At 50.0% G+C, this 20750-nt stretch overlaps 2 protein-coding genes across 2 annotated transcripts; one reads left to right on the forward strand and one right to left on the reverse strand.

Moving 5' to 3' along the window:
* Nucleotides 1-212: 212 nt before the first annotated feature.
* SFTA2 (surfactant associated 2) lies at nucleotides 213-13251 on the reverse strand. Its single transcript, XM_002928845.4, has 5 exons — nucleotides 12967-13251; nucleotides 11837-11976; nucleotides 1425-1510; nucleotides 1095-1183; nucleotides 213-965 (listed from the first exon to the last, which is right to left on the reverse strand). Exons 1-5 carry the CDS (start codon nucleotides 13009-13011, stop codon nucleotides 879-881), a joined length of 447 nt encoding a protein of 148 aa, XP_002928891.2. The 5' UTR covers nucleotides 13012-13251; the 3' UTR covers nucleotides 213-878.
* A 4102-nt stretch (nucleotides 13252-17353) lies between these two features.
* On the forward strand, nucleotides 17354-19328 carry MUCL3 (mucin like 3). The gene is made up of 2 exons (XM_019809543.2): nucleotides 17354-18673; nucleotides 19182-19328. Exons 1-2 carry the CDS (start codon nucleotides 17354-17356, stop codon nucleotides 19326-19328), a joined length of 1467 nt encoding a protein of 488 aa, XP_019665102.2.
* Nucleotides 19329-20750: the final 1422 nt, after the last annotated feature.

A 20750-nucleotide genomic window follows, 5' to 3' on the forward strand; every position in this document is an offset into this window, starting at 1 on the left:
GCAGATGAAGAAATGGAGGCACCAAGAAGATAAGAAATCTACCTTGGACGCAAGTGCGGGCCTGTGGGACTGAATATTCTCATAGCCAGTACAAGCTCTGCTCCCCCTCCTCCTTCCCACCCGCCCTCCTCGCCAGGCTGGCCATCCCTTCACAGGTGGAACCTCTCCTCTCCCACCGGGGCTGCCTCCCTCCGCCACCTCCTACCCTACCTGACCTGTGTGGGGCCCTGGGTCAGGGGCCCACGTCTGGAGACTGTTCTGTCCACATTTCTCTCTGGGCTCCTGCGCTCCCAGCCCCAAAGCTGAAGCAAAGAGAGACGAAATGAAAATCTTGCTTAAGTCAAGGCATTTGTCTGGTGTTGGACCTGTCTGCTGCTAATGGACCTCGAATGAGTGACTTACTCTCGGTAAGCCTCAGTCCTCAACTGTAAAATTGGATAATGACACCTATTATGCTACATTCAAAATTGCTGCAAGCATCAAAATAGGAAAGCATTGAGCCTGGAACAAAGTGAGAATTCATACAGGCTTCTTTGCTTTATTCCCAGGCGTTATGAAGATCTCAGCTTGAAGTGTTATGTTCACGCACATGCGTGCGGGAGTGTGGTGCGTGTGTCCCCAGACAGTTAATGCCCCAGATTCTTTCTAGGCCTTTCACACTGGTGTTGAAGGAGAGGGTGTCCATCCCAGAATCCCTCTGCTTAATAAGAGAGAGAGTCAGAGACTTTGGTGTCCAATTCCGTTTTCCTGCTGGCCTTCTGCTCATGAACCCACAAAGACAAGTCATTGAATTCAGCACATCTACCACCACTCAGCAGGGTTGGGCGTCCCTCTTGTGCCCCGGTGGGCCAAGGCGGGGACACAGGTTTCAAGTGTTCTCAGACTTTGCAGATGACATGCAGCGGGGGTCCCGCATGATGGAGGGTGACGTTGGTCCCTGGCGGGAGGTGGAGGAGGAGGCAGAGCTGGGGAGAGAGAGGGTTAGAAGGGTGTCAGATGGCTCTCACTCATCCCTTGGAGATGACCAGACCTCACACTGAGTCAGGAACACACTTCGAGGTCACGCAGCCCTTCTTCCCCTCCCAGAGAACTACCTTCTCGAGCAATTCCAGGAAGTTGGAATCATAGGAGAAATTTGCTAGAAAGGAATCCTTCAGCTTCAGCTGCAAAGTCATTCCTGGCCCTGGGGATCCAAAAACAGAGCTTAGGGCCCAGTAATTAGGGCCATATTCCCTCAGACACAGGTACCCCCTCCCCAGCACCCCTCCCTCCCAGTTCCTCTGCCCTGACAATGTCCTCCCAGACCCTATCGATGCAGGGCTTCGGCCCCAGACTGAGAGCTCAGGACTGGCTCTGTCCCTTTCACTCCCCTCTTTGGCCTCTGCCTGCCCTGAGCACCAGGCGCCAAGCCCTCCGGCCCTTACCTGTTCCCTGTGAGCTGCTCAGGAGAGTCAGGAAGAGGAAGAAGGGCACCTTGGTCCTCATTGTGACCACCTTGCTTCTTGTTTCCCTGATGGACAGAAGAGATGTCTAAAGCTCTGGCTGGCCTCTCCTTAGCAAGCCTGCCTTTCTACCCTCCACTCAGTCCTTAAGCCCAGGTGCTTGGGGGAAAATGGGAGAGGAAAGCTGGGTAACTGGATTTTCCAGTTTTCCCAATAAGGCTTTGAGGACCCAGGAGAGGACCACTCACTGGGCTGTTGGGGAAAATAGGAGGTGGTTCCCTTTCCTTAGTCCTGTGCACCCTCTCCCCTGTATCTGGAGACTTGAGGGGGAGGGTGCTCAGTCCTACAGAGAGGGAAGTTAAGGAGGTGTCCCTCCTGTAGGTGTCTGGGCCCCACCCAAGCCTGGGCCTCCCCTTGCTCTTTAGGGATTAATTATTAACTGCAATTAATTTCCATCATTCATGCCACCAAAGGGCTCAGGAATGTAGGCCCAAAAGGGAGGGGTAGATTAGACCAACTTTCTTTCCAAACCCAGGTGTCCTGCTCCCCCAGGCACAGTGGCTTTATGGTGAGAAATCTGAGTAAGGGGGAAATTTTATCTTTGAATGTTTTGTTTTAGTTGTTCTAAAACATCCTATCTACTCAGGTGGAGACACAGGTTTCATCAAATATCCTCCCATCCCCTGCCTTATGCACACTCACCCTCCCCATCAACAGCTGTATACACAGGTACCCCGGATGACGAAAACAAGGACAGATATGGAGAGGGAGTTTGGAGCCCATCTAGTTTATCATTTTTCATTACACATTAGGAAACCAAGGCCCAGAGAGGGCATGTGATGCACTAAGGTCACACGGTAGGTCAGTAGCAGAGAGATTAGAGCCCGTCCCTCATGCCAGACACAGGGACAAGCTCAACAGATTGACACACTGGTCACATAAAGCCCCAGACACACAAAAGCACATGCCTCCGTCTCCTATTTGCACGCCCGTGTGTTATCGCCCTCCCCCCTCAGAACACCAGTGGGGGCAGAGGGGGATGGAAGCAGTGAGACCACCGGGCAGACTCAAGGAGAGAAGCCAAAGGCAAAAGCGAGGAAATGGAGAGATGAATGGAGACACAGTCTACGCCCTAAAAATAAAGTGAGGCACTCAAGGACTCCCAGACTTGCACAGGAGAGGAGGCAGACAAGAATGGAAAGAATAAATGCACAGAAAGATCAGCAGCCACCGGGGGTGTGAGCAGGGGGTAGAAAGCAGGAACACAGAGAGATGCTTTGGGGTATCTGAGTCTTCTTAAGAGGAGAGTGGGGGCACCCTTATGTCTTTCCCACCTGGTGCCCCCAACTCTTTCTATATAGTCATGGCTGACGCTGCTGTTTGCTAGGAACATTAGAACTATTATTCCCTTTAATGCTTGGAACAACCCTTTGAAGTAAGTACTAGATCACTCCATTTTAGGGGTGAAGAAACGAAGGCTTAGGTCACATGACTTGCCTGAGCTTGCACAGGGTGGGGGTAGTGGACTCAGTGCTGTCTGGCTCCAGAGTTAGGTTCTGAACTTCTGCATTACACTGTTCCAGAACAATTCACGTCTTCCCTGGTGCCCCTCTTCTCCCCTTGCCCCTTCTCTGCCAAAAGAATGGAAGGCTTTGTTGGCCACAGCCAGCTCCGTGAGAGACGGCTCAGGTGTTTACCCTGCCCTGAGGCCTCCCAAAGGTCAGATGCAGACCCCAGGCCTTGACGTGCTCCACCTCCATCCAGCTCCCAAATTCTGCTTCCTCAAGGGACCCATGTATCCTCACCCCCAATGGTTGTACTTCTAGGAGCAAGAGGACTCTGGGATAGGACACCCTCCCTTTGAGGAAGGTCTGGGCTGGAGATTGACTTGTGCATGGGAGATTGGTCCCAAGTCTGGGAAGAGCCTGAGGGCCAGGTAGGGGAGTCCTCAGCCTCTCTCACTCACTCTCCCTCTCACCCAGTGTTTCCCAGGATCAGGCTGGGATAGGTTAATCCCCCAGGGACACCTTGGTGACCTCTCCCTGGGGATGGAGATCCTGGAGTTGATGGAGGCCCCAACACACCTGGATCTCCTGAAACTTATAATCAGCCTCAGAGCCTTTTTTTTTTTTTTTAAAGATTTTATTTATTTATTCGACAGAGATAGAGACCGCCAGCGAGAGAGGGAGCACAAGCAGGGGGAGTGGGAGAGGAAGAAGCAGGCTCATAGCAGAGGAGCCTGATGTGGGGCTCGATCCCATAACGCCGGGATCACGCCCTGAGCGGAAGGCAGACGCTTAACCGCTGTGCCACCCAGGCGCCCCCAGCCTCAGAGCCTTTAAAGAGCTGGGGAGATGGATCTGGAAAGACACACACCAACAGGCACCATGGATGCTTCACTGGTGCTGTTCCTGTGGGTGCAGGAACACCAACCTCGGAAGAGGGGTGTTGGGGTGAAGATGTGGGCTCTGGACCCAGGGACACGGCCAACGCTTCTAACCCCATCACTTCATTTTTCTTCTTTTTCCAACAGCTCAGCTGAGCTTATGGGGAAACACAGTATCTGGAGGCATCCTGACTACTTCTGAGAGTCCCTTAAGCTCTCGAGATACCTCTGCCAGTCTCCCCGCCGTCCCTGGGGAGATCTCTGACGGTCTCCCCGCCGTCTCTGGGGAGATCTCTGCCGGTCTCTGCACCATCTCTGGGGAGATCTCTGATGGTCTCCCCGCTCTCTCTGGGGAGATCTCTGATGGTCTCTGCACCATCTCTGGGGAGATCTCTGCTGGTCTCTGCACTATCTCTGGGGAGATCAGTGCCAGTCTCCCCACCGTCTCTGGGGAGATCTCTGCCAGTCTCTGCACCATCTCTGGGGAGATCTCTGCCAGTCTCTGCACCATCTCTGGGGAGATCTCTGACGGTCTCCCCGCTGTCTCTGGGGAGATCTCTGACGGTCTCTGCACCATCTCTGGGGAGATCTCTGCTGGTCTCTGCACCATCTCTGGTGAGATCAGTACCAGTCTCCCCGCCGTCTCTGGGGAGATCTCTGCCGGTCTCTGCACCATCTCTGGGGAGATCAGTGCCAGTCTCCCCGCCGTCTTTGGGGAGATCTCTGACGGTCTCTGCACCGTCTTTGTGAGTTTCTCAACAGGTTCTTCAACTTTCGGGGGTTTTCCCAGTAGTCCTCAGACTTCAGCTACGACCATTTCTGGGAGCACCGCAGTAACAGTCTCGGTGTCGCCAGGTGATATTTCTGTTGCTCAATCCGTCTCCTAAGGGCTCTTCAGCTTGGCCTGTGGCTCAGGGTGGGGGCTTCCCGTGCTTGGCCACGTGTCAGTCAACAGTTCCCCAGAAGCTCACTGAAGCGGTGCCCTGGCCTTGGTGGCTATAAAAAGCCCCCCCTTCTGCTTTTCAATTTACAAAATTTTTCTCTTGTAGCTAGTGTCTTTTGTATCCTGCCGAAGACTTTATTTTGCCTACGTCAAAGTCAAAAAATATTCTCCTATATGTTCTTCTGGAAGCTTTATTATTTATTAAGCCCATGTCCTATCTTCGATTCATTTCTGTGTATGGAGTAAGGTAGAGGTCGGTTCATTTTTTGCCTTTATGCATAACCAGTTGTCCCAGAGCCATTTATTTCAAAGACCCTCCCTCTCTGCCCACCATTGAATTGTGTGGGGACCTTTATCAAAGGTCAAGTGAGCATATATGTGGGAGTCTCTTTCTGGACTCTATTCCGTTCTTCTGTGCCTATCTTATGTCAGCGCCACAGTACTTAATGGCCGCAGTTTTGTACCGAGTTTCAAGACCTGGTAGGATAAGTCTTCTTCTTTTGTTTGCCTTAAGATTTCTTGGACATTCTCAGTCTTCATTTTCATAGAGTCAGTTCACCAACTTATACCAACAACTTGCTAGGGTTTTGACTGAGGGTACACGGGATGTAATTTCTGCTTCTGCTCTCACTTTGGTCTCTTCTGGCCATTTTCTCCCTCTGCCCTTCTAGGCTCTGTCTCCCTCACAGCAGCCCCTGAAACTGCTCCCACCATGCCTGGCCTTCCACACCCCGCATGGCCGTCTCAGGCGTTCCCACTCCCGTAATGGCTAGCGCGGCCACCACATGCCCTGAGCTTAGCCTCCGGACCAATGAAGTGCTCTTGTTTGCATTGGGTCATTTACCAGTAAGATGTTCGTTGGGCCCATTCTCTCTTATTCTTTGGGAGTCAGCCCTGGCTCTTGGAGAGGAATGTAGGAACAGGCATTAGTGCCTGCTTTCAACTGGGTTTTGAGTATGTCTGAGGATGTCCACCAAGAATAGTGGAATATTAGAATAATAATTTAAGAATATTCTTAAAAGGGTTTTGGTGCTCCCTCGAGCTCCTGGTCACCCCAACAGTCAGAAGTCTGTTACCTGACTGTTTCCTTAAAAAGTTTCCAACTTCCTTCCTCATAGTGATCTGTCTTTCTGGTGCAAGAAGCATCCCTTCCAAGGATCCTGTTCCCCCTCCTCCCTCCGTTTCCTCCTTCTTCCCTCTCCATTCCCAGCAGGGGAGGCATGGGCAGCCTCCCCAGGTAGCTGAGGGCAGGAAATGAGGGGAGGGAAGACAGGACAACAGGCTCTAGCTCCCCTTGATAACTAGCATCAGGCCAGGGTGGTGGGAAGGACTGGGGTTCAGAGGAAGGAGAGAGGCCTGCCTGGGCATCCTCATAGCAGACACAATGCAGACTGAGAGAGACATAGACAACAGAGCCGGAGCTACTGGAGGAAGGTTCAGAAAGACAGATAGATGTGTATGTCGGCGAGGAATTTAGAGACCGACAGACATATGTCCATAGGTGTTGGGAAGAGGTGGCTGTGGCTTGGATGAAAGCCCTTAAAAAACCCCCTCCATTGAGATTCTGTTCTCAAGATGATAGGAGAGAACTCCACAGAGTGGTGTGGTCTTCGAGCTGCACAGACATCAGAGTCACAGAAGGAAAGATAGAAAGCCATGGAGGGCAGTGGGGAGCTAGGGGTTGGGGTCCCACCTGCCTTGATCACTGTTCCTCTCTGCTTCTCAGGCCCAAAGCCTCAGGAGAAGACCTCTGTCTGGGACTGGGCCATCGTGCTGATCACTGTCACTGTGGTGGCAGCAGTGGTCAGCCTACTGTATGCTATCAAGAAAGTGAGTGAAGCTGTGGCCCAAATATGTGGGTCCCCAAGGCCAGTGGGGCTGGGACCCAGCATTCCAGGACTCTGAGAAGAACAGGGGCTTCAGAGAGGAGGATGACAGCCTGCCACTCTTAGGGAGAGGTGAGGGGGAAAAGGAAACCTTGTCTAGGTGGCTGAAACACTGACCAGGCAGGGCTGGGGACTTGGGGCAACTGGAAGAGAGGCTGGGGAGGGCTGGAGGCTGACCAGCCCAGGAAGACACTCAATTCAGCTCTAGGTAGTGAAGAGCTGTCTGCTCTGTGGATCACGTTACCCTGGGTGTTGAATTCTAGCTCTACCATTATAGCTGTGTGACCTTGTACAAGTTACATAACCTCTCTGTGCTCCAGATTTCTCAATAATAATTACTGATACTTAAATAGCATTTATTATATGCCAGGGGCTATATGTACATACATACCCGTGTACCTATGATATAGGTAATGTTATTACCCTTCATTTTATAGACGAGGTGTAGCCCTCATTTGATAAATGAATGCTGGATAAAATGAGAATGATAACATCCATTTCAAAGGGCTGCTGGAGAATGAAGCGAGCTACACATACAAAGGACTTAGGTGCTTGGCATTAGTAAGTGCTCAATAAATTAGTCTTATTGATCATTATTGTTCTGCTTGAAAAGGAATGCTGAGAATCTGAGTTGTCAAAAAGAGGCAGCAGTCCATGGGGAGAGTTGAGGGCTGGACAGAAGGTTCCCGGGGCCCTCAGTTAACCCAATCTATCCATCCTCCATCTCACGGGCCTGTCAGTTCCAGAAGGAAATGAGTGTGGGTGTGATTATGGTTCTGTGAGCTCTTACAGCTGCCACCAGGAGGACAGCAGCCAGTGCTACCCTGTCAAGTGAAGGGGCGGGGCCAGGGTAGCTGAGTATACCTCCCCCTTGGGCCTTCCTTCTTCCTCTCCAAAATAGACTCATTCCCAGACTCAGCTTCCCATTCAGCTAGCTGGGGCCATTTCCTGCAGTAGATTCCTGGGGCTACTGGCCCATCCAGGTCTCCTCCACCAGCATTGTAAGGGGAAGTCCGTGGTCAGTCACCAAGTGGGAGGCCAGGATTCCAGTCCCGGTCCTGCCACCAGCCTGCCGTCCGGCACCTCACTTCTCCGATGCAGTTTTCTCATCTGCAGAAGGAAGGACCAGAGCTTCATGGTCTATAGGGCTCCTCCAGCCTTCATGGAATCTAGGCCTGGACGGTTGGAACCTTTGCCCCTCACCCTTTCTTCCCATCCCACCCTCTTCCTCAGAGAAGCTCATTAGCTAAGGACACGTTGGGCCTCCCACGTTCAGATGGGTGATTCTCCCTTCACAGCTCCTTTCATATGCAGCCCCTTTGGGCTGGCTCCTCGCCCTCCCGAGACCCCCAATTCTCTCACTCGATTTCTCCTCACAGGCGAGGAGCCCTGCTCTGTGATGCCCCCTTAGACCACTCTGAGTGGACGAAGGACACAATTCTTGCTAAATAAAGCACTAACCCCTCCACTCTTCTCCTAGCCACCGCATATTTGTCAAGGCACGCGGGCTTGCCATCGGGCAGGCACTGGTTGAAACTGGTCTCCTGTGTATCAGGTGTGTGACCTTGGGCAAGTCACTTCCCTAATTGGAGGTTGTTTATTCTCACCAGTAAAAATGAGGCTGACGTTGCTGATCTCATAGGTTAGAACAAAGTAAGGTGCTTGGGACATTCTTCGGTACACAATAAATGCTCAAACACTAGAAGCTGGTAGGTTGTTTTGTGACCGGCCTCTCAGCCTCTAGCTCAGACATAACAGCCTCTACTCACACTAAGAAATCACCTTGAGCCTCTACTAACCCCCAGTCCCTCTAACCCAAATGTACGGATCCCCCGGGGCAAGTTGTGGCTGAAAGAAAAGGGAGGGTGTGTATTCACCCAGCCAAACCGAGACTGCCAATCTCAGCACTACTGACACACTGGGCTGGAGCGTCCTTTGTTGGGGGGCCCGTCCCAGGCACTCCGTGCTACGTGGAGCAGCATCTCTGGCCTCTATCCACTAGATGCTAGCAGCACACCCTCCAAGTTGTGACAGGACTATCTCCAGACTTTGCCACGTATTCGTTGGGGGAGTAAAACTGTCCCTTTCTTTTGAGAACCAGTTTCCTAGAGGCCTGGGTCCTTCGGGGAAAGGGTGAGGCTGGGGACTAGTAGAAAAGGGGGTTGTCAGTCACGCTGAGTCCAGATGGAGTCGCAGTGGAGGACCTGCTGCTGCCTTCGTCCCCCCTCTTGCAGGCGCACTGCCCGGGAGGCAGGCCGCCCAGCTCTGACGAGTCGGTCTTTGGGCGGACTCCACGGAGACTCACCAATCTCCCATTAATTGCATTAATGAGCAGTTGGCCTGTCCTCCTCTTCTCACTCATTCCAGCCCTGCCTCGGGCTTAGGGACAAGCCACACCAAGAGATGCGAGACATTCCCATGTCCAGTCCGCTGGTCCTCCCATGAGCCCCACTGCCCTGAGGCCCTGGCTTCTTGTCCTTGAGACCTTGACCGTCCCCACTTCCTCTGCCACGGTACTTCCCGCAGAAGGGCACTGGGTGGTCCAGGCACCCACTCCATATAGCCGAGTAGTAAGTGCTGACTGACTGCTGTGTTCCGGGCACTGTCTCAGGTGACATGGGAGCAGCAGAGGTCAAGGCAAAGACTCTCCTACAGGGCGCTTACTTTCCATGAGAGGAGACCCACTCTGAGCAAATCAAGTGAGTCACAGCGAGGTGGTGACTTGGACACCTGGACTCATGGCTTTCTCTCTCCTCGACTTCGGTAGTTTGACCCCCACTGCCACTCCAGCCCCAGACACTGTCCTTTGGGAGTTCAGTGAATGAATTTTGACAATCTTCTGAACTAATGTTTGCTCTAGGCAAGGAAACAGGAGAAAGGAAAGATAGAGACTCCAGGAGATCCTAGAAATGAGATGTCTGCATTTTTATACAGGGGTAGATGGGGGCTTGGAGGCAAAGAGATGGCCGCTGGGCTGATATGGGAGAGGAGGGGAGGGGTGGGCTGAAGGCAGAGCCCCTGTCTACCAAGCATCCCCACCGAAGATAAATCTCAGCCTCTGTGTCCTGTCTGCATCCCTGGTGAGGTCTGTGATGTCAGGTCCTGAGCCTCTGTATCTGTCTTGTCACTTGTCTCTGTCACTGCCCCACTGTCTCCACATCTTGTTGTGTCATCTCTGAACATCTGGAAGCACCTGTCTGTGCAGTAGTGGGCCATGTGAGGGTTTTCCTCTTCTTTGCTCTTTCACCTGATACTCATGGACGGCTCCACCCAGGGCAAAAAGAGTGACCATGTGTGACTAAGGGGTGTGGAAAGCAGGCCTGACGTGAGAGGGGCAGGAAGGCAAATGTGAAACTGGAGAAGAACCAGAATTTGAATTTCTTCCCAGAACCTGAGGACCCAATCATCCCCCTCTCCGCTCCACCCTTCAGAGCTGAGTCCTTCTAGAGTCCAGCCATTTGTTCCCTACCTCCCCAGAGCTCTGGAGGCCACCGCCACCCAGTCCCCACTCCCTCTGCTGGGGCTGGGTCAGGAGTCTACCCCCTCTGTGTTCCTTTTCTCAGATCCCACCCATTCGGCGGGCACCCAGGTGCCTGGCCCATGACGCAGCAGCTGCGGTCTCCTGTTATCAAGGTACCACTGTGGGGTGGAGCCGTTCCATTTGCTTAAGGTTTAGGCCTGAGGGGCCCCAGCCCCCCTGACGTCAAATATGGACCCATATAAGCTGAGGGGACCCCAGCCCATGGCCCCAGGCAGCTGTCCGACTCCGACATGGCCCAGCCAGCCCACTGCATCCGCTCCACCTTTGGCCTCCAGTGCTGCCTCCTCGTCCTTCTAGCTTCTTGGGAGGCAGGTAAGATGCCCTCGGAGGCTAAGGGGTCACCATAACACAGGGAGACAGAAGACAGACAGGGATTGTTTCTTAGCACTTATGGGGTTGAATGACCAATCAAAGAAATGAACGGCGAATGTGTGATGGGAAGGGCTGTGGGCACAAGGTTGTTGCAAAAATTGCCTAGGATATTCATGCTCAAGTTTGCCGGCTAACGGCAGGTAGGAGATGAAATCCAGCCTGTGCTTTGCTTCTCAAGACATAGCCACCCAGAGCCGGGCTTCTTCCAGTTTACATGAGGACACTGTACAGGCTGGCATAGGCGAGGGGACCTAACGTTCGCGGAGATCCGCTATGTGCAAGGAACTCACAGGTGCTCACAATTCTTCATCTCATTTTATCTCCTCAAATCCCCTGAAGTGGTTAAAAATATCCCACTTTATAGTGAGGAGAGTGTGACCCAGAGAGGTAAAGGGACTTGTCCAAAGTCGTGCAGCTAGAGGGTAGCAAACAGGGATTCTGACGCTCCACACTGCCTGCTTCCCTCCGGACGCATGGGGTGCATTTCTCCCCCAAAAGCCCTGTTCTGTGCTGACTTCGGTTCTACTCTGCTATGTGGCCCATTTAACGAGTCTGGACTTCCTCACGCCTGGCCAACGCCATCAGATGATGCTTACCGAGCACCTGCTATGTGCTGGCATTGTTCTAGGCACTTCACATTTACTTATTTAACCCTTACAGCAACTCGGTAAGGTATATGTGTTTTTGTCCCCCCCCCCCCCCGTGTTATAGTTGGGAAACGTCCCAGGGCTTCAGTGAGAAAACGTAGATGGAAAAGTTTAATGAGCAAAACAGAACTTACAAGTTAAAGGGAAATCACCAAATTCGTTCACTTAGTTAAGCAAGTTCTGTGGCTGACCCCAGGGGGTAGAGAGGCCAACCAAAGGGGCAGTCTGGAGGGGACCTGGGTGATTTGAAGGAGGGTCTTCATAAGGCAGACACACACACACAGATTCAGGAAGCCTCTCTCTGTGCGGGCTAGGGTTATCCACGGCAACGACGACGATGATTGCAAACCAGGGCCCAGAAAGCTGTGAGTCTGGATGCCCCAGACAGTGTTCGGGGCAGGGCGGGTAGAAGCTTCTCCTTCTAATAACGTCTGACTGAGGGTGATAGCGGGGGAAGTTTCTCCTCCCTGAGCTCAGGTCACGCGGGGGTCAGAAGGGATGGGGCAGGGGACCAAGTGTCTGGTGGGTGGTAGGGGCAGGGCTGAGGAATCTCCAAGCTGCCTCTGCTAGGTCTCGGCCGTGCGTTCTGTTTGTGCCCCAGGGATGGCCTTCCGCTTACCTCAGGGGTCTGGGGACAGAGGCACCAGAGCCACCGTCAGCCTCCCAATCTCCAGTCTCTTCTCTCCGCCTTCCTGTCAGCTGCCATCCCACCTGCTGCCCTCCACCACCTTCTTTGTGCGGCTGCCCAGGAAGAGGAATCTGTAGGTACAGAGCAGAAGGGCAAGAGTCATGAATCAACGCCGCACACATTCGCTTTTCAGGGAGATTGCTCTAGGACACACACAGGTGCAGGGCAGACTTGAGATCCAAATTCTAGAAGAAGGACACCCTGGGCTCTGTGTGTGCTGTCTGGGGAGATGGCCATTAGAACTTACTGGCCGGGATGGAGGGGAGGGCTGAGGGAAGGCCCAGGGCAGTGGACACTCAGATCCTGCAGAGAAGAGCAAGTGAATGACAGGTGGAGAGGGCCTGAGACAGGCATAAGGTTGGGATGGGGTCGGGCTGGAGCTGGAATGTGGGTCCTGCTGGGCACATGACTATGTCCAGCAGGGAGTTAGGCCAGGGTAGAGAGGGAAGAATGATGACTGGGGTGGGTGAAGACCTTTAGCCCACAGTTCTGGCCCTTCTCCCCCATCATTTATCCACAGGACTAGTCAACACCCAGACTCAGATAACTGGATCCTAGAAACCCGGAGTCTGTGTCATGCAGCCATAGAACCAGATGTGCAGAAACTAGATTAAATTATCTCTGAGGGGAGCACAAGCGGGACTAGGGTCCTGGAGAGAATCTAAAAGGATGTTTTCCTATAATAAATGTTATTTGATTTAATTTATATGACAGAAATAATATATCATTATAGAAACTGGAAAATGGAAAAAATGAGAAAGAAAAATAAAATCTCTCCTAATACTCCCCAGTTACCCACCCAGGCAACATTGAGTGTATTTCTCTTTAGTATTTTTGCCCTGAGTTTTAGGTCACATACTGAGCCTGTGTTCTATAGACATTTCAAGCATTTACCCACGTTATCACAAACGGAGTAAGCCATTTTCTAGGGGCAGGACACCAAGAAACACCAGATATGCTCTTTTGGGTGAGGCTGCTCTGACAGAGACCCTACATCATGAGTCACCCAGCAGGACGTCCACCTTCTTTTCAAACAAGAGAATGAAACAGATTGAACAGACCTTTGGAACTGCACAAAGTTTTGATGTTGTGGGATCTGTTTTCATTCTTTAATCCAGGCTGGGCATCCACCTCCAGTGCCTCGTGCCAAAGCCAGATTTTCCTCTCTGCCTATCAGTGACTGAAAAAGTTACTTTCAGGCCATTACTGTAGTCAGTGAAATGAATATCTCATGCTGAACACTTCCTACGGAACTGAAACTGCTATCAACGGTAGATTTACTAGGGAGAAGAGATGGACATCTCATGGTCAGTGCGGGGGAGAGGGGGGTGTTAGTCACTGATTTGCCTCATGGCTGAACTCAGAATCAAGGAATTCTTTGAGCTTTGACTCCAGATTCTATAACTGATGGTTCCGTAATTGTGTGATGTTGGTTTGGAATTCTAAGACCTAGTTATCTGAGTCTAGTTATTGATTATGTGGCCCCTGGGGTTAAATGACAGCCAGCATCCCAGAACTGGTGTGCTGCAGGACTTCTTTTAACACCTCAGGGCCTCGGGGCACCTGGGTGGTTCAGTTGGTGAAGCATCTGCCTTTGGCTCAGGTCATGATCTCAGGGTCCTGGGATTGAGCCCCATGTCAGGCTCCCTGCTCGGTGGGGAGGGGAGGGCTGCTTTTCTCTCTCCCTCTGCTGCTCCCTCTGCTTGTGGTCTCTCTTTCTCTCTCTCTCTCTCAAATAAATTAATAAAATCTTTAAAAAAAAACACATCTCAGGTTCTCAATTATTTCACGTGGCAGAAATTACCCTTTGGTTTTCCAGCCTTTGGAGGTCACAGTTATGTTTGCTTTTTTACTTAATGTGCATGAGGAAAGGTTGTTGGCACTGTTTCCGAAGAGCTTTCATCAGTCTTAAAATATTCTATCAATCACCTATTCAACAAATATGTGTAACACGCTTCCTCTAGACTGGGGACCTAGCAATGCATGAAACAAACAAAACTCCCGCCATCGTGGGAAGTATTCATCACGCACTAGAGAATGATGAGGGTCATGTTGATAAAACACAGCGGGGGGAGGTGGCCCAGGAAGAGGTGGTCAAGGCAGGCCTCAGAGGTACACAGACTAGGTGGGTCAGGAGCTGCCTCAGGCCACAGGCTCAGGCTCCGCTTACCGCCAGGGGAGCAGGGCAAAGTATGAGACTGTTTCAAAGACTACAATTTGGATTCAACAAACAATTTGAAGAACCTTCTATGCTCGAGCTGGTGCAGTGGACGTCATTGTTACTTACAGTTGGGGATGTGGAGCTTCCGAACATGTAAGTGACCTAGGCAAGGATGCAAAGCTGGTGAGGGACGGAGTCTGAGCTCTAATCCTGTGCTCGGGTTCTGTAAGGCCAGTGGAATCTGCCACGCGCCGCTGCTGCTCATTTATTCATTCTGTGTCTGTTTATTCATCCCTTATCCCATTTAAAAGCATCTGGGACAGGGATTCCTGGCCGTCTTGGTCAGTTAAGCATCTGACTCTTGATTTCAGCTCAGGTCATGATCGCAGGGTGGTGAGACAGAGCCGTGTCAGGCTCCGTGCTGGGTGTGGGGCTGGCTTCAAGATTCTCTCTCTCCCTCTGCCCCCCAACTTTCTCTCTAAAAAAACTTTAAAAATTAAAAAAATAAAAGCATCTGGGGTATAGTGAGAAGCCTGACTTTGCCAATTATTTAACCTCTTTGAACTTCCTTTCCTTACCTATAAAATAGTAAGATCATATACTTGTCTCACAGGTTTGTGGTGAAGATTAAATAAATAAATGTAGAGACAGCATTCTTCAGGGGTTCCATAAATGCCAGTGTTCCTCCTTTTCCAGTGGCTGGGCTGACCTATAGTTTGTGTCATGTAGTCTTAACCAGTAGGAGCCTGGACCTGGGAACTCAGAATCTGTGTTCAAATTCTGGCTCAACCTCTTACTTGGGTAGTGTCTTTGGGGAGATTACTTAACCTCTCTGAACCTTGTTTTCTCATCTATAAAAAGGAGAAAGAGTGAATAGTTCTCAACTTCAAAGGGCTGTTGTGAGAAGTCAATGAGTTATACATTCCTCATTCATAAGACCTGTCTGTCTCACAGTAAGTGTGCAAAAAATGTTGGCCATAGCTACTGCTGTGGGATGGTGTGCAAGTCACTATTCCTCCAGGGTGAAACTTGAAACTCAAGTTTCTTGGCTGTAAGATAGGGAGGCTGACAGCTTCTAAGGCACTTCTGCGGAGCTGTGAGATCAGTCATCCTAGACGAAAACCCAGAAAGTGAATGTCTGTGAGGCAACCACCTGAGCTCTTGGCCCAGAGAATGTGGCCAATGAACAGCAGCTATCATTGGGATTGCTGCTGAGGGAACCAAAGAATCGAACTAACACAATGGAGCCTCAAAACTCAGCCCTCCTTTCTCTCCCTAACCTCGAAACCCTTCAGAGACTTGGGCTCCCCTAATACCCCTACCTCTTCTTTTCCCACCCATATTTCTTTCAAGGAGTTCGCCAGCCCCCTACTCTTGTTGGCAGCATGGAGGGGGGCGGGGGTTGTGGTTTTCTATGATTGGGAATGGGTCCAGGTTCTGGTTGCCGCCTTGAGCTAACACAGACTGGAAATCTCAGTCATGTAACAACACTCTCTCTCTCACTCTTCGAGATCTCTTAGCTAGGTATCAGAGACATCTCCTCTATCCCCATTGGTTGTTTTTCCATGTAATTAAGGTTCATATCTGTTCACTGATAGAGGTTTTTTTCTCTCACACCCTGTCCTTAAACATGGTCAGTCCCTTTCAGAATTCAGCTGCCTCATTCACTCCTCTCTGGACCCCCAGCCAGATATCTTTTTCTTACAGGAGGGTGACTTTCATCTGTCCCAGGTGGCTTTAGGTGTGTGAAGGGGTGGGGGGAAGTCAGTAGAGAACCATAAGGATTGAGTCATTTCATCTACTTCTCTGCAACCAGACCAAACTTTAACACCAAAATGAAAGTTTCCCATCTCCCTCCTCTACCCACCTTCCATTCCTCTTCTTACCTTTCTCTCATTCATTGTCTGCATCTACTTATTAATCCCTATGGGAAGTTCTGCCAGAAATCCTACCTCAGTCTCTCACACAGTTACACTTGGGATGGAGCTGGAATGTTATGGAAAGATGGAGATTCTGATATTTGCTCCCTTTCCTCTCAGCTCTGTCATGGAAAGGGAACTCCATTCCATAAGTATATAAACTCTAAAGGGACATTGGTGGAGCAAAATGCCAGCCAATATCTGATCTCAGAATCTTATGATTTGATAGGCAGGGCAGGGGGTAGAGGTTGACAGGCGCACAAATAACTGTAATGTCAAGTTGAAGGTAACAGGAAAGGGTATTAACAAGTAATTTTGGAGCACTGAGATGAAGCTAGATCTTATCTGCTTGGAAGGATCTGGAAAGATGCCATAAAGCCAGAAAGGTCTGAAACTGAGAACTGAAGGAGAGAGGTGGAAAAGAGGTAAGGTGGCATTCTTGCTGGAGGCACAGCCTGAACAAAGGTCCAGAGACTAGAGGAGAGAGTGGGGATTATATATTACAGTATTCTGAGGATATTGGCTGGGGAGATATATCTAGGGTAATAAAGGGATCCTTAGAGAGAGAAGTGGGCAGAGAAGCAAGGAAGAACTTAATGGAAGTTTCTTATTTGCTTCTCTTCCTTCACAGGTGCTGTCACATTTCAAGAATTTCAGGAAACTCATGATTCCCCAGCATTGGATCATTTGTTCGCTACTAATTCAGGCCTTGTTTATAGTACACCCTCTGATCGTACTGCTCTTCATTCAGGCCACAACCCTCTAGACCTCAGTAACTCTACGGAAACCCGTAAGGTAAAACGTCATTGCAATGGTACACAGCATTTCCAGCCGACTTACAAACCTATACGTAATTCCCCGAACTCTACAAGTCATCATGAAGTTCCTCCGACTTCTGGAAAAAACCGCAGCAATCAAGGAAAAGACCCAAATGTCCAGAATGGAGGCTCTCTTGATCCTACTCACTCTACTAACACACATAAAGGACTGTCTGGTGCAAAATCTCCAATCCCAACAACCAAGAACAAAAGAGCTTGCACTAAGCCCAACACAAACAAAACAGGTACAGGAAACCAACATAAAACTGTAACACCTTCAGGAAACATCAAAATTAAAAGCACTATTTCACACAAGACCCTAAGTCCTGTCCACAACTTGGTCAGTCCAGAGAGCAATAAAATACCTACATCGTCCTCAGGCAAAAGCAAAACAGCCACAAAGGTATCACATGAGGCTACAAGAACCCCAGAAAGGTCAAAAAGAGCTGAAGATCATAATATAGTTGCTGGTTCCAGAACTACAGTTGCCTCAGGCAAGACTGTGATGCATACTACAGAACACATAAACAGGACCACATCAGTCATCAAAATGACCACACTAATGCCAGCAACACTTAGAGTACACAGACATAGGACCACATTAGCTCATATAAATATCACAAGAACACTAGAAAACCCACTGGAAGATGGAAAACGGGGCAAATTGCCTTATAAGGAGAACCCAGGAGTTCCAGAACAGTCTACAAAACATGAAGAGACTAAATCAACCAATAAGACGACCACAACAACCCAAGAAAAGTCCAAGAAACACGGACAGAACAGCACTCTGTCCAACAGGAGGACCACGAGAGCCCCAGAAGGTTCCAAGGACCATGGAGGGAAGACCACAGGAGCCCCAGAAGGTTCCAAGGACCATGGAGGGAAGACCACAGGAGCCCCAGAAGTTTCCAAAGACCATGGGGGGAAGACCACAGGAGCCCTAGAAGGGTCCAAGGACAATGGGGGGAAGACCACAGGAGTCCTAGAAGGGTCCAAGGACCATGGGGAGAAGACCACCCTAGCCAATGGGAAGATCACTGGAGCCCCGGAAGGGTCCAAGGACCATGGGGGAATGACCACAGGAGCCCTAGAAGGGTCCAAGGACCATGGGGAGAAGACCACCCTAGCCAATGGGAAGATCACAGGAGCCGCAGAAGGGTCCAAGGACCATGGGGGAATGACCACAGGAGCCATAGAAGGATCCAAGGACCATGGGGAGAAGACCACCCTAGCCAATGGGAAGACCACAGGATCCCTAGAAGGGTCCAAGGACCATGGGGAGAAGACCACCCTAGCTAATAGGAAGACCACCGGAGCCCCAGAAGGGTCCAAGGACCATTGGAGGAAGACCACAGGAGCTCCAGAAGGGTCCAAGGACCATGGGGAGAAGACCACAGGAGCCCTAGAAGGGTCCAAGGACCATGGGGAGAAGACCACAGGAGCCTTAGAAGGGTCCAAGGACCATGGGGAGAAGACCACCCTAGCCAATGGGAAGATCACAAGAGCCCTAGAAGGATCCAAGGACCATGGGGAGAAGACCACATCAGCCAATGAGAAGATTACACAAACTTCAGCCAAATCTACAAAACACGACAAATCTGTCACTAATACCTCTCCTGATCCAAATAAAACTGATGTTACCTATGAGGTGCCATCTTTTACACTCACTAAATCTCACATGGAGCTGAGTTTTACCAGGGCAGAGACCCCAGGCAACAAAAGCCACCCATATCAGAACAAAGATGGCTCACAGAGAGGTCTTCATGCTGGAGGAACGAGAGAGAATGATTCGTTTCCTGCATGGGCCATAGTTATTGTGGTCCTGGTGGCTGTGATTCTCTTCCTGATGTTCCTTGGCCTTATCTTTTTGGTAAGGGAGAGGGATGCTACAGGGGAACAAATGCATGAGATAGGGAGTTGACAAGAGATTATAGATCTGAACCAGAGGGAGTAATTAGCTCAGAAAAAGAAGCATGGTAGTGGGAAGGGGGATGGTAATGAAGGGGTAGTGGTGGTGAAGACTATGGGGAAAGACAATGATGCATGGGGCATGAACAATGGCACTGGACAGAAGTCTGAGGCTGAGAAAAAAGGATGTAGAATAGGGAAAAATTGGAGGTTGGAGAAAGAATCTGGGATGTGAGAATAGGGGATATTAGGATAGGGAAAACTGGACAGTGGTGGGAATTAGAGGTGAGGTCTGGGACTTAGTGCATGGGATCTGGGGCTGGAATAAGGACCAAGGTTTGGATGGAATCTTGGGAAAGGAGGAAGCTAAAGGTCTAGGGTCAGAAAGAATAGAATCAAAGGATTATGGGTGTTGAGGAAAGCAAATGGCGTAGCTGATGAAACCCATTCCTCCTTTCTCCTAATCACAGATCTCCTATACGACGAAAACACGCCATGCACTGATCCAGAACAAGAAGGACAATGACCCAGAGGATGATGGGGGCCCTAACTCCTACCCAGTCCACCTGATGGAGCAGCAGACCCTCGGCATGGGCCAGATCGCTTCCCCACGGTGATCCTTTAGAAAGTGCCCAGCTCTTCTATGCCCTTAGTAAGACGAGGAACTAGCCTCACAATTCATATTTCCTGGACTCCAGGAAGGGCAAAGTACTGACGGTTAACAGCATTAACCCTTCATCTGCTGTGTTCCTGTTGAAACCGGTCTAAGGAGGAGATGATGAGTAAGAAGGATGTGACTCTGGGAGATACAAAAGAAAGAATGAATAGTATAAGCATGTGTTCTCTGTAGAAGATGACGGTCTCAAAATGAAAAGATGTTTGACGGACATATGGGGTGGGCACCAATACTGGACACTGAATCTTGGGAGGAGGAGCCCAGCTAAAAGAAGTTTGGGGGCCTTAGAAGCCAATGCCCCAGATCTGACTGTAAGTTGGGTTTCAGGACCAATCTATAATATTTCTATCTATTACTTAGACTTTGTGTGTAAGCAGGCTTGTCTTTGAGTTCCCAGGACACTTGTCCCCCTCCTTTTTAAAATGGAAAAGTAGGATCTGAGAATAAAAGAGGACTTATTCCCTTCACCGTCTCTACACCTGGGAGAAAGGAAAATTCCAGAAAAGATCATAAATATCTCTCATCCAGATGGTTCTTCCCTCATCCTCCCGAATCCTTTCATTTTTCTAAATGTCTATAGTAGGCATCCTGTTGGTTTGGCTCGCTGGGTTGTGGGTGGCATGCAGGGAAGGATTTTTGTTTGGCCTGCAGTGTTACCCATTCATCCCCATCAGGCCTTCCCTGATGGTGTTCCCCACTCATCATTTATTTTCCTGTCTGTTCTACCAAAAGCCAGTCTGGGCTTTTTCCTGGAGGAGTCACTCATCTTCTCTATTGCCCCCATTCGCTCTCTCCTCACACTTTCACTCCAGATTCTGATTTTCCTCCTTGTAGGCATCTCACACAGATTTTCTCTCCAACTTATTAAAGCCCTTTTACCTATTACTGATTTGGCAGAGGGGGAAAGAATAGACAGATAATAGATAGCTTCCTATCTATCAGTCTTTTTATAATAAAGTATAAAATATGTGTAAAGTAAGAACATCGCCATTACTGGACTCTCAGTTGGGAGAAGTCCTGGCTGGTGTTCCTGACTCTGGCCGTGACCTTACAGAGGACCTTCATGAGAAGTGGCTAGAGAATAGGAATTTTTTGGAGGTCACGGGGAGGAGCTGGGATTTCTGTTGCTCTTAAGATGAGTCACTCTTGAGTTCTTGCTGGGCTCATTCGCATGGTGACAAAAAAAGGAGAAAATGTGTTAATTAATAAGCAAGTATTTCCAAGTACCTTTTATAAATTCTGTTGAGGATTATAAAGAAGTATAAGACGTAGTTGCCAATATAGGAAAACTAAAATTAAATACATAATTCAATAAGAGTTCTCACAAGGCAATACCACACAGAATAAAACAGGACTCTCATGA

The sequence above is a fragment of the Ailuropoda melanoleuca genome, chromosome 5 (genome assembly GCF_002007445.2).
Source record: "Ailuropoda melanoleuca isolate Jingjing chromosome 5, ASM200744v2, whole genome shotgun sequence".
In the NCBI taxonomy this organism is placed as follows: domain Eukaryota; kingdom Metazoa; phylum Chordata; class Mammalia; order Carnivora; family Ursidae; genus Ailuropoda; species Ailuropoda melanoleuca.

Bases quoted from the DNA above. Each gene is read 5' to 3' on its own strand.
- SFTA2 (XM_002928845.4), bottom strand. From the start codon at position 13,011: ATGAAAACAGATCCCACAACATCAAAACTTTGTGCAGTTCCAAAG. The intron at 11,977-12,966 runs GTCTGTTCAATC...CTGTACCTACAG, and splicing joins AACTTTGTGCAGTTCCAAAG to ATTCCTCTTCCTGGGCAGCC. The intron at 1,184-1,424 runs GTAAGGGCCGGA...TTGGATCCCCAG, and splicing joins GAGCAGCTCACAGGGAACAG to GGCCAGGAATGACTTTGCAG.
- MUCL3 (XM_019809543.2), top strand. From the start codon at position 17,354: ATGACCACACTAATGCCAGCAACACTTAGAGTACACAGACATAGGACC. The intron at 18,674-19,181 runs GTAAGGGAGAGG...TCCTAATCACAG, and splicing joins TCCTTGGCCTTATCTTTTTG to ATCTCCTATACGACGAAAAC.